At 41.3% G+C, this 12,838-nt stretch overlaps 1 protein-coding gene across 1 annotated transcript in view; it reads right to left on the minus strand.

Moving 5' to 3' along the window:
* Nucleotides 1-12,838, minus strand: part of Parp12 (poly(ADP-ribose) polymerase family member 12) — a 35,345-nt gene that overhangs the window by 5,132 nt on the left and 17,375 nt on the right. Inside the window, exons 6-8 of the mRNA XM_059257612.1 lie at nucleotides 9,160-9,352; nucleotides 7,335-7,476; nucleotides 4,343-4,439 (exon numbers count right to left, since the gene is read on the minus strand). Of these exons, the coding sequence (XP_059113595.1) occupies nucleotides 4,343-4,439; nucleotides 7,335-7,476; nucleotides 9,160-9,352 (432 nt within the window). The remainder of the gene's footprint in view (nucleotides 1-4,342; nucleotides 4,440-7,334; nucleotides 7,477-9,159; nucleotides 9,353-12,838) is intronic.

A 12,838-nucleotide genomic window follows, 5' to 3' on the forward strand; every position in this document is an offset into this window, starting at 1 on the left:
TGCCTAGACTAGAATGAAGTACAGAACACCAAGACCGAGACCTTTAAAATTAGCCAGAGGGGATTAAAAACAAAGTGATAGCATCGAAAAGTACTAGTGAGACCTACAATGCTACCTCAGAAGCTACACCGAAAAGCAGAGAGGTAGCTTTAGTGTTCTAAGAGACAGTAACTACAGCCTAACAGTCTATACCCAGTGAAACCATCTTTCAAAGACAAAATAAAGACATTCAGACTAACTAGAAACAATCATCTCTCTCCTCCAAGAAATCTTATCTAAGGAATTTGAAAAGACAAGTCAAGGTTAAAATGTGCATAATTTAATGAAGGCTTCACAGTATAGAACAGGTGTCTCTTAAAGTTAAAACAAAAAAAATATCAAGAGAAGATTATGAAGGTCCTTTCAATGGGAAAGCAAAGACATTCATTTTTGCCTAAGTGAAGAACCCACAGACTTTCTTACACTGTTTCTAACACAGAGTACAACTTCCAAACTAGTAGTGAGGAAAATAAAATATATTTTTTTAAAAATCAAAAAATCTTCACATTTTTTATACACTTAATTTGTGTGTGCATGTGTGCATATATGTGTGCATGTGGAAGCCACAAGGAAATTTGTAGTTCTTTTTCTCCTACCATTGCGTGGGTCCTCAGGATTGAACTTGGGTGTGTCAAGTTTGGCAGCAAATGTCTTTACCCACTGAGCCATATTACCAGCCCTGGATTATGTTAATTGAAAATGGAACTAAACTCAATGTATACAAATGCAGTTTCAAATTTTACATTAAATGATGCTCCTACAGACTAAGGTATGACTCATGTGTGCCCAGGCAGCCATTGTTGTTAGAGTTACTGAGTAACTAGCTACTGTCATAAGGTTTGAGGAAGGAACTAGGCACCTCACCTGCATAGGCAGAATGCAGGATGCAGGATACAGCAGTCAGCTCACAGCTCACTGAGGAGGAGGACTTGAATCATTTGTACCTTATTTTGTATCTGATCAAAATAACTACTTTTTTGTGGTGTTAGGAGTCAAATTCAGTGCCTTGCATTGCACATGCTACGCATGTCTGCTTATGGTCCCCTAAAAACTAAATTAGACGATGACACAAGAAATTCAGTCTCAGAAAAGAAACAGAAAGGGCTTTTCCAAATTTTGCTTAGGGAAAGAAAAAATGACTTTGTGTAATGTGATGTAGGCCCATCACAAACAATCACAACTAAGCCTTGAAGCAACACCAAAGAGACTGACATTGAACCAAAACAGTTAAAAAGAAAAAGCTCTAATGAAAAATACCTTATGAATAGCAAGATAATAAAGCAGATAAAAAGCCAAGAGGGTGTATTTAGAGTTTATAAAAACAGTCAGCCGGGTGGTGGTGGCGCACGTCTTTAATCCCAGCACTCGGGAGGCAGAGCCAGGCGGATCTCTGTGAGTTCGAGGCCAGCCTGGACTATCAAGTGAGTCCCAGGAAAGGCGCAAAGCTACACAGAGAAACCCTGTCTCGAAAAACCAAAAAAAACAAAAAAACAAAAAAAACAGTCAAGGGCTAAAAAGCAGGCAGAGGCAGGCAGATCTCTGTGAGTTTAAGGCCAGTCCAGGCTACAAAGTGAGTTCCAGGATAGGCTCCAAAGTTACACAGAGAAACCCCGTCTTGAAAAACCAAAGGGGGGAGGGGTCCTAACAGATTAAAGAGCTCTTGGGGCTGGGAAGCCGTTTCATCTGTTTCATTCAGTAAAGTGCTTGTTGTGTAAGTATGAGGACCTGAGTGTGAACCCCAGGAACCCACAGTGGAAGGGGAGCCAAATCCCAAAGTTTTCTTTCACCCTTCTATGCATGAGCCACGAATATGCAAATCTGTTTTCATCATACGTACAATCATAATAAATAAAATTTAAATTAAAAAAAGACCCAGGCAGTGGTGGTGCACACCGTTAGTCCCAGCACTCAGGAGGCATAGACAGGCAGATCTCTGTGAGTTTGAAGCCAGCCTGGTCTACAGAGCGACTTCCAGGACGGCCAGGGCAGTTACACAAAGAAATCCTGTCTCAAAAACAAAAAGACAGTCCACATGAGGAAAAAAAAGATTTGGAGAATTATCCCTTATGTTTTAAAAAAATATACTCAATCTCATTCATAAAGGTAAGCAAACCAGGGGCTGGAGAGATGGTTCAGTGGTTAGGAGCACGAACTGCTCTTCCAGAGGTCCTGAGTTTAGTTCCCAGCACCCACATGGCAGCTTAAAACTGTCAAAACACTAATGCACATAAAATAAAAATTTTTTAAAAAAAGAAAAAGAATAAAAAGTAAGCAACTGAAGTACGCTATGAGAACAGCAGAAGCCCCAGGGCTTGATGACTCACAAAGGCGGCCAAGGAAAACCCGTAAACTGTGATTCTGCTGGGTGGCCATAGTGGTCCAAGTTCATGGAAAGGAACTCTTTTGTCTTTTGACTCTGACCTGACAACCAACCTCCAAACACACCAGAGGGTTCTCTGTAGCACTGCATTTTGTAATAGTGAATTACTGAAAACACAAACATCCATGAAAGGGGAACAAATTAATACACTACGTTATATACAAATGCTAATAAACCACCCAAGCAGAAGCAGATTAAAGAAGTCTTCAGTAATCTGAACAGAGCAATTACCAGGATATTTTTAAGATTTTTTAAAGGTTCAGAATGGTGTCTATATAGTAAGCTGCCATTTATGTAGGCAAAGATAGGAAGCAGGCAGATGGCTTTATGAGTACCTGTACACATATACATACTATTTTATTTTTGCAAAGACAAACACAGAAAAGAGCAATTAGAAGCAAACAAAAATGGTTACCACAATGGGAGCAGGTTTGAGATAACACAGATACAAACTACTGAGTATGTTGTATTATAGAGCTCTGACTTTTAAATAAGTACATGTTTTACATTTCATCAAAAATAAACTTTAATTAGAAGAGGGAAAAGGAGGGCATATTCTCAAGAAATTATGTTGCTGTATTTGAGTCACAAGGCATTGCTTCTTGGACTGATAATACACTTTTCGTCTTACTTATTCCAAATCTTTTTTAAATGACCTTTGTTTTACAAATATAATCAATAGTCTTCAGAGAACCAACAAAACCAAAGTGATCCTGGCTTTTCAGGCTAATAAAGCTTAGGCAGCTAACAACATTGTTATCTTAAAAGTCCCAGCACTGGCCATGGCAAACCAAGACTCCTAGGGGAACTTCGTACATCTTCATCATCCAGGCCATGTTCTTCTAGTGCACAGCTAGCTCCGATCCCATCACACCTGCCCAAGACTAAACCATTCTTGCTTTAAAAGAGATTTGATCAGTACAGCGCTCAAGAATTTCCCATCAGCTGCAGAAAGTCTCTCTCCTCCCTTATATGCTGCCTACGGGTTCAATCAGATGCTCCTGGCAGCCATCCTGTGACACAAGAAACCCACTGTGGCCGGGTGCCTTTAATCCCAGCACTAGGAAGGCAGAGCCAGGTGGATCTCTCTGAGTTCGAGGCCAGAGTGAGATCCAGGACAGGCACCAAGACTACATAGAGAAATCTTGTCTCGAAAAAAATCAAAACACACAAAAAAATGAAAAGAAAAGAAATCCACTGTGAAGTGAAGCTGGTTTGCTAATGACTATTAAATCATTTTCTTTCTTTCTTTCTTTGTGTTTGTTTTTTCTTTGTTTTTTTTTTTTTCAAGACAGAGTTTCTCTGTGTAATAGTTTTGGCTGTCCTAAAACTCACTTTGTAGCCCAGGCTGGCCTCTAACTCACAGAGATCTGCCTGCCTCTGCCTCCGGAGTGCTGGGATTAAAGGTGTGATAGCATACACTGGCAACTTCACCATTTTTTAAAGATTCAGGTCTATAACTCAGTTGTCACACTTAAAGACAAACTGATGGGCTGGCTTCAAATCTAGTCAGGTTTGCACATCCCAACAGACAGCCTTGTGACTTTTAGATGAAACCCACAATGCTAATTCTCACTATGGCTCAAAGACTTTCCCAACTAGAAGGTTTGGGGGTTTTTGTTGTTGTTGTTTTGTTTTGCTTTTTTTTTTTGAGACAGGGCTTCTTTGTGTAACTGTCCTAGAACTAGCTCTGTAGACCAGACTGACCTCGAACTCACAGAGATCCGCCTGCCTCTGCTTCCTGGTGCAGGGACTAGAGTGCCACCACAGCCTGGCTCCCAACTAGTAGGTTTAATGACAGTAGTATGCCAGCCATGCATGCCAGTCAGTATCCTTTCATGTAGTTTGAGAAGCTTCCTGTTACTGGCAGCAAAGCACTCAACTGAACCCATACACCAAGCAAGCTCACAAATGTTAACTTACCAGGACTGCTTCATCTGAACATCCTTGGGAGACACATACTTGGGTCTGCGACAAACTTTTCTGACAGTGCCATACACAAGGTTTTTCTGCAGAAAGGCTGAAAAAAAAAAAATCAGGTGTGTGTGCATGCACAGCAGTAATGTTCTGTAAACATAAATTAAATGGGTTGGACAGATAATCCAACATATAAAACCCAAGATCAGTCTTAAAGATAAGGCAATTTTACACATTTCAAATAGTCATAAAGAAAATAGGTATTTTCTTAGGAGACTGAGTTTAATGAATAGAGAAATGATTAGTAATTGGTGTATCAATTACACATGAATGCTTTTGAATTGTTCCTTCCAATAATATTTAAATTATTGTTTTGCTTAGCAATTTTTTCCAGCTTGGATGTAAAGAAGTTCCAGCCAAGCCTGAGACCAAATTACCACATCTTGAGTTAATGCAATTTATAGGTAATAATTTTTCCCTTACAACTGTCCTTAAATTTGAGTAAGCTGACTCTATAGCAGTGTTTATCAATCTTTTCAAATCCATGTTCTCTTTAATAAACAACATTTGACCCACCCTCAATCTCAGGTTCATCCCAAGGATAGAGGGTGAGTATCCACCCACATTTGCATTGAAAATGACAAATATCTAGAAGTTATGTTTCCTATTAAAAAACCCCTATCAAGTGCTACTTTCATACTTAAATACATAAACCAATTTTTATTTTCATTTTAGGAACATTTTAACACTAAAAATGATAGATGTCTGGAATTTACCTGCCTTTGAACATAACTATATAATAATTTGAGGATGTGTCCCTTGCACTACAGCTATCCTCATTATCTTCTGGAGTCTACTATTCATCTAGCTTCCATAACCCTCTGTCACCATCATTCAACCTTCCACTGACGCTTTGCTCATGAACACACTTGGCTTATTAAATGACCTTTCAATAGTAAAGATGGGCTATTCAGCATATATGGACTGGGTAAGAATATGTTAGACACCTTCTCTGACCTTCCATGGGGAAAGAAGAGCCCCTTTCCCTAATAACCTTGTTGTTTCCTTAATTTACGCTGGGATACATCCCTAAATGAGCTTGCTGTGGGGGATTCTGCTGTTGACAGCCAGGAACAAGATATCATGACTCTGCTTCTGGAAACTTGGCTATCACTTTGAATTTGAGTTACTCTTTCATGACAAGAATCCTTCCCAGAGCTGGTCTCCCCAACCCTGTAGACTAGGTCATTTGGGCTGCTGTGTATATACATTCCTGACAATCAGGAAGTGTATATGGCAGAGTCTGGTTTGAGATTCTATTTCATTATACATAGTAGAGACTGTGTAGGTGAAGCCAATGACTTCCATCCTCCTCCTCTTCCTCCTCTTCTTCTTCTTTTTTTGTTTGTTTTTGTTTTTCAAGACAGGGTTTCTCTGTGTTGTTTGGTGCCTGTCCTGGATCTCACTCTGTAGCCCAGGCTGGCCTCGAACTCACAGAGATCTGCCTGACTCTGCCTCCCGAGTGCTGGGATTAAGGGCACATGCCACCACCACCCAGCCCATCCTTTTCTTTTATAGGTACTATCATCTACCAAAAACTAAAAAAATCAAGCAACAGGTGAACTGTGACCACCTAATGACCTTAGGTCAGGCCACTGTGAGCATGCTTTTTCAAGCTACATCCTTGTCCTGAAAGTCTGCTCTATCTCCAGGGAGCAGAACTAGAACTTCCAAGTTGAGAACTAGAAAGGTATGTCTGACATTTTTGTTGTATCTGTTTAACATTTTCTAGATATTTTAAACTGTGGTTAGCGGCAGTCAGAGGAGTGACCGCTGCATAAAATGGGTCTTTAAGGCAGTCCTGCCTTTTCTATCCCCCTGCCCTCTTCTATACATTATCATCAATTATAATGACTGTCATTTGTGACACTCATGGTCTTGGTTGGTTTCCTCCAGTAGAAGTCATTCCCCTAAAGAACAGAAGAAACTTCTCTGAGGGGCAAGACAAGCATCAGGAGTCTTCCTTAAACAAAACCACAAGTGCTACAAAACCACAAACCAAAAATAACTGGCCAAAAACAAGCAACCGAGTGGTTTTAGGACAATTCACCAATGGCACTTTGCTGCTTTCCCCACAGAACAGAGTATAAAAATTAGTGAGGATAGTACACTGTGCCAAGGCAAGTCCTCTGAGTCCCTTTAACATGCTGGATTTGCAGCCGGGCGGTGGTGGAGCACGCCTTTAATCCCAGCACTCGGGAGGCAGAGCCATGTGGATCTCTGTGAGTTCGAGGCCAGCCTGGGCTACAGGTTCCAAAGCTATACAGAGAAACCCTGTCAAAAACAAAACAAAACAAAACAAAACAAAACAAAACAAAACAAAACAAAACAACCATGCTGGATTTGCAAGGTGCCAGATGTCAAACAGTAAACATAAGCAAAGGTGACCTGAGCGGAGGTGGATGAGAATCTATCTTTGCATGGAGATGGCATTAAAACCACAGCACAACTAACACTCGAAACATTGTCACAGATCAGTCACTGAAGAACTGGCCAATGGGTGACTGGTCTGCTTCTGTCTGTTAAGGTATATTGGAAAAATCATCTCAGCTCCAGCTCTGGATACTAACTACACGTACAGAACTTGTAATTAGTGTGTCCTACAACATCAAGGCTGAAGGTACCTACAGAAAAGGCAGTAGCTTCGGTCCTACACCAGGAAAAATGAGGCGACCCTGCATAATGGAGCCACTTAGGCCTTGTCAGAGACAGGTTAACCTTCAGACACAGAACAGCCACACTGTACTCACGGGCCCTTCCCTCCAGGTATCCGAAAAGCTCCCTCTCCTTGTATCCTCTTGACAATGCAGGTCAGTGTCATCTGTTGATGGGTCTAGCTGCCTTTTGGGATAGATACACCCTCCTTTCCTTTCTTATACCAGTCCAGGACCCCAGGTTAATATGGGAGAGCTAGACTCACTCCTCAAGGAAAGGGTACCTTTGAAGTCTAACACATAGCTGTGTTTTCCAGCCTGGAACTTCAAGGTGGCTGCCTGGGAATCAGCCCCTGGGTCACAAAATGCCAGGTAAGCCTTTTCCACGTCACTGCTGCTGATGGTGGTCACAGGGTGCACTGTACCCTGTAAGAGGAAATCCAGAGATGTCATAAGGCAAGAGCCTGTAGTGATGGCAAAGATGCTAGTCAAGGTAGCCCCTGTTCTAGACAGATGACCTTATTAAAGGGAAAGAGGAGGGGAGCAGGGAGCAGGGGGAGGGGAGGGGTGGGGGATTTGGAAGGGAAGTGACATGACTCTCCTGAAGCTATTCTTGTGAACACAAGACAGTACGTATAGGTCCTGCTAAGCAGGGTAACCAGGATGCAAGCAATAAAAAAGCATAGGACAGCAAGATGGCTCAGCAGGAAAAGATACTTGCCACCAAGGCAGATAACTTAAGTTCAATCCTTAGAACACATGATAGAGAGAGAGAGAATCAACTGCCAGGATTTGTCCTTTGACTTCCACATCCATGCAGTGGCATGAGCACACCCATATACAGACATATACATATATACAAATACAAATACAAGCATTTTAAACATTCTTCAGAATAGATGGTACAAACGACGGCAAACTACCAACAGCGAATTCACCTAGGCTCCGTAACTGATCAGCTCAAGAAACACTTCTACTGCTAGGGCAAGTCTCATTCCCTTCTCCCTCCAGTCAGGCTTGAGTCCTTTTCTGTGTTGTTCTTTTTCTAGTCTCTTGGAGGACCTTTTACTTTTCCAGTTATTTATTTCAATCCCTCATTTTCTCTGCAATTACCTACTACAAAATATTTGGGATTAGATGGACTAAATTTGAATTCTGAGTTTTTGCTATGGTTTAGATATGGCTTGTCTCTCAAGGGTTTATGTTCTAAAGCATAGTCTCCAGGACAGGGTGGAGCTTTAAGAAGGAGGACTTGAGGATGTAGGGATGGCTCAGAGGTTAAGAGAACTTATTGCTATTGCTGAGGACCTAGGTTTAATTCTCAGTGCCCACTTGGCAGCTAACTGGTCTGCCACTTCAGTTCCAATATTATCTGAGGCCCTCTCTGGCTTCTGCAGGTACACGGTATACAGGCAAAATATCCACATACAGAAGATAAAAAGAAATTTCCTCTTCACTAATCACAAGTTCTACAATGTATGGACAAAACTTACATAAAAACGTGATCAGAGAAGAGCATTCTGAGCATAGTTAAGAACAAGAAACCAAAGCCTCAGTACAACCTCCAACAAGCCCAGGAGTACAAGTACCCGTCGGGCCCCCAGGTAATTCTCCCTGGGGAAAGGGAGCTCTACATAAATGGTTCTCTCTGCATACTACATCTCTGTATGTCCCCAGACTCCTTTCAATTTCAGCCTTTGTAGACACCTTCAGATAGTTGGCAGTGAGTTACCCGATTTGCGTTCCAAATCAATAGCTGATATAAATCAATATTCTCACACATAGCTATCTTCTGAAATTGTGGAAACAGGCAAGAAAGGCAATTTGAAAGCCTTCAACTTTATACTACAGTTTAAGTGCTAGCTCCAGAGTTTTTTACTAACTAATAAAATCAATGAAGAAGACTGCCACCATGACAGTTATATAACATTCAATTCTCATGAGCCGAGAAGTCTAATCATTCAAAGACAGGCTTGTACAGACATACTGTCATCCAGATATCGGAGGCTCCTGGTGTCTACCAAGTACACTCCCTGGCATCTTTGGCTTTTGTTAGAACGGCTTCTCCATCTTATATGAAAGGGTCATCCTTCTCATCGTCACACTTACTTGTCGTCCATATTCCTGCCAAGAACCAAATTCATCCATCCAGTACCAAACCCAGTCAGTAGTGAGGAGGAAATGCGGGGGTTTGGTGACAGAAGAAGCTGTGGAGAGTCGGCGAGCCACAGTACTACCAAACTTCATGGACTCAAAGTCTAAATCAAAGCGAAAGCTAGCAGCTGACTCTGTGTACAGAATCCTGAAAAAGAAAAAGAAGAGATCAAAACTTCACTAATTAAACAGCACAGGTCATTCTGCTTCTACCAATGAGAATACGTGATGTACAAATAATAAATGTGTCACACAGTTTTACAAATGGTTCTAGAGGTAGGGAAACCTGTTTTACAAGATTGTCACTTCTGCTGTGTGAAAACTAAAATCAGGGTGATACAGAAGACTGGTTATCATGAAAATCCTTTCACTGTAAAATTCAGAAAATGCTGATTAAAACATTCCTTTTTCAAAATAATTAGGACTGGGGATGTGGCTAGGGGAGAGCACTGGCCTAGCATGAACAGCCAGTTTGGTCTCCAAGGCTACAAAAATAAAATGCATTACTAAGCTGTAAAAAAAAGAAGAGAAATCCTTGGAAAACAAACTAACAATAGTTATCATGAACTGAGCCAGCCCCTCCATAAAATAATTTATGTATAGTAGAATCAATCTTTACAACTCTATGGGATCAGTCTATTATCTCCAATGTAACAACTGGAAAACAAAAGCTAAGAAACACATCTGAGCAAAAACAGCCAGCAAACAAGGTATGAAGGAAGCAGTTTGTCAGCACAGTCTGCCTGGCTGCCACCTGACCAGGGTCCTTTCCAAACGGGATGCTGCTCAAAGACCAAAGAGAGTCACAAAACCAGGAATGAAAGTGAGGAGAGTGTCGATGAGTAATGATGTGTTTTCAGCAGCCACAACAGGGAGGTGGGGACACATGCAAATGTAGTATCTGGATAAGAAAGGAGGCCAAATCTAAGGAGATTTTTTTTCCCTCCAGTGCTGGATACCGAGCTAAGGACTTCACACACACTAGGAAACCACCCCTCAATTAGCTATATCCCAGCTCTCTGTTCATTTTGAAGTAGTCATTAAGTTGCCCAGGCAGGTCCTGAACTTGTGATCCTCCTGCCTCACCTTCGCAACTAGCTGGGATTACAGACCTACACCACAGACCCAGCTCAGAAGAGATACTTCTAGCCAGGTCTGGTAGCACACACCTGTAATCCCAGTACTTAGGAGGTCTAGGCAGGATCAGAAGTTCAAGGTCATTCTCGGCTACACAGTGAGCTGAGGCCAGCCTGGGTTACTTGAGGCTCCATCTGGGCAAAAGAGAGCTTGGGGTGAGGCAGAGGGAAGGAGGGAGAAGAGAGAGACCAGAGACAGATTTCCGCACAGCTAGGTCCAGGAACATGCCGTGCCAAAGCAGTCAGGAAGGATAGTCGGCTGCATGCACACTGGCCCTGGAGGGAAGAGGAAAACTTCCCCAGGACTCTCAATCAGTCAAGCCTCACACCAGTTTGAGAATGGTTCACATTTCTATGTTAGAACCAGCTGTAAAGATAGTGGTTCCCAGAAAAGCAAACATAATTCCCTGGAGGAACTCACCTCACAAAAAATTCCACAAATCAAGTCTCATCAAACATGATCTCAAAATCAAATCGAACAACACATGTGGAAAAAGACTGTGAAAAAATACAGTTGACAAAAACAAATAGAATCAGACTACTGAGGCTACAAACTAGCATTCTAAGATACAAACATGTGTAATGTGGTTCTTTTTAGTTAATTATCGAAAGTCTAAGTTAGGGTTATGAGACTGAAAAAAACTGACCAGGTAAACTTGATGAAAAACAAGAATACTTAGGAATAAGTAATATAATATCATAAATTTTAAAGTCACAGATGGGACTCACTGGATCTCAGATGAGGCTGAACTAGTGGCCTGGGACTCTGACAAGAATTCCCCTAAATGCAGCCAAGAGAAGAAAAGGAATCAAAAGGGAAGTTAGGAGAATAAAAGACAAAGTGAAGACTTCTCAGCCTACCACTTCATCAGAATTCCAGAAAGTGGACATGTGTCTGCATTGGAATCATAAAGACACAGTTCTCCCCAAACTCATGACAGTCAATGTAATTTCAAATTAAAAACATAGCAGAGTTATCTGTCAGCTGATGAAAACTTTAAATTCCTAAAGAGCAAAATGGCAAGATCCAGAAGTAGAAGCAGCAGCAGCAAGAGGATGAGGAGGAAGAAGAGCCTTTGCCTTCCCAGAACTCAGTATTAAGCTCCAATGGGTGAGAGACAGTGTGGGATTGATACAGACAGGCACTGCCCAGAGGCCAGAAGGCAAGAGACACAGTGACCAACACAGGAGGCTGGTCACATACCATCCTTTCCACACTCGTCTTCAGTGCCTGCTGGGCTGCTGAAAGATGAAAATGAGCTGAAATGGGCTAAGGTGTGTTAACATTTTACCAAATTTGGCTCTCTTTTGGTGGTTTTAAAATAAGCTTCCAGAAATGAGTAGTCATGAGCTTGTATAATATGAGTGTGCTCAGTAGTTTAAATTTTATGGCAGGTATTTTAATCCTGAGCAAATTAATTAAAACTTTTCAAAGTAGGTATTGGAGAAACTGGTGATTCACCTAAGAATGAAACTGAGCTCAAATTTAATCACATAAAAGAGAATTTGAAGATAGTGTTAATACTTAAAATTTTCACTTTTAGAAGAAAACTCAGGAGAATTTCTTTTTGTTATTGGAATAAAGGAAGATTTCTTTCTTTCTTTTTTTTTTTTTTTTTTTGATTTTTCGAGACAGAGTTTTTCTGTGTAGCTTTGGTGCCTGTCCTGGAACTCACTTGGTAGCCCAGACTGGCCTTGAACTCACAGAGATCCGCCTGGCTCTGCCTCCCACGTCCTGGGATTAAAGGCGTGTGCCGCCACGACCCGGCAAAAGGAAGATTTCTTAAGACACATAAAGTACAAAACCATAAAGGAAAAGATGGATAAATATTTCTCTGCATTGAAGGCACTATTAGCTGTAAAAGAGTTGATTTAACTCACATTTAATATGCAGAAATGTAGAGATTGCCTCAAAATAAATGGATAGGTAAAACACAGCTCTCTTTACTCCCAAATACATTTAAGGATGGACATTGAACCAAAAACAGTCAATGGACCCATGGAAAAATTTTTGTTCACTGAAAATCAGGGCTATGCAAACTGAGAAAACATTTTACACTCTTGACTGGTTAGTATGTAAATGTTCAACAGTACCAGTATTGGGGGTCCACGTCATTAAATCCTGCTAACAGGAGTAAGAAGTACTACAATCACCTGAAAAATGTTATCACCTGACAAAGCCGGGGACAAACACAGCAGACTTCGCAGAAGACCCCTTTGGAAACTCTCACAGAAACATACGATGGTGCACAGAAGATTGGTCTTAACACAGTCTTGGATTGGTGTGGTGGTACAACCCTGTAATCTCAGCCCTCGGGAGGTCTTGGCCAGATTGACAGGTTATGAACAGCCTGTGCTGCATAATGAGACCCTGTCTCAAGCAAAACTGAAATTTTTTAAAAAGCAAAAGGAAAGAAACCACAGTGCTGTGAGACTCCAGGCATGTCAGCACACTGCAAATGGTTCAACTTATAGGTCCAAGAACTAACAAAACCAGT

Source organism: Peromyscus eremicus, chromosome 3 (genome assembly GCF_949786415.1).
Source record: "Peromyscus eremicus chromosome 3, PerEre_H2_v1, whole genome shotgun sequence".
NCBI lineage: Eukaryota > Metazoa > Chordata > Mammalia > Rodentia > Cricetidae > Peromyscus > Peromyscus eremicus.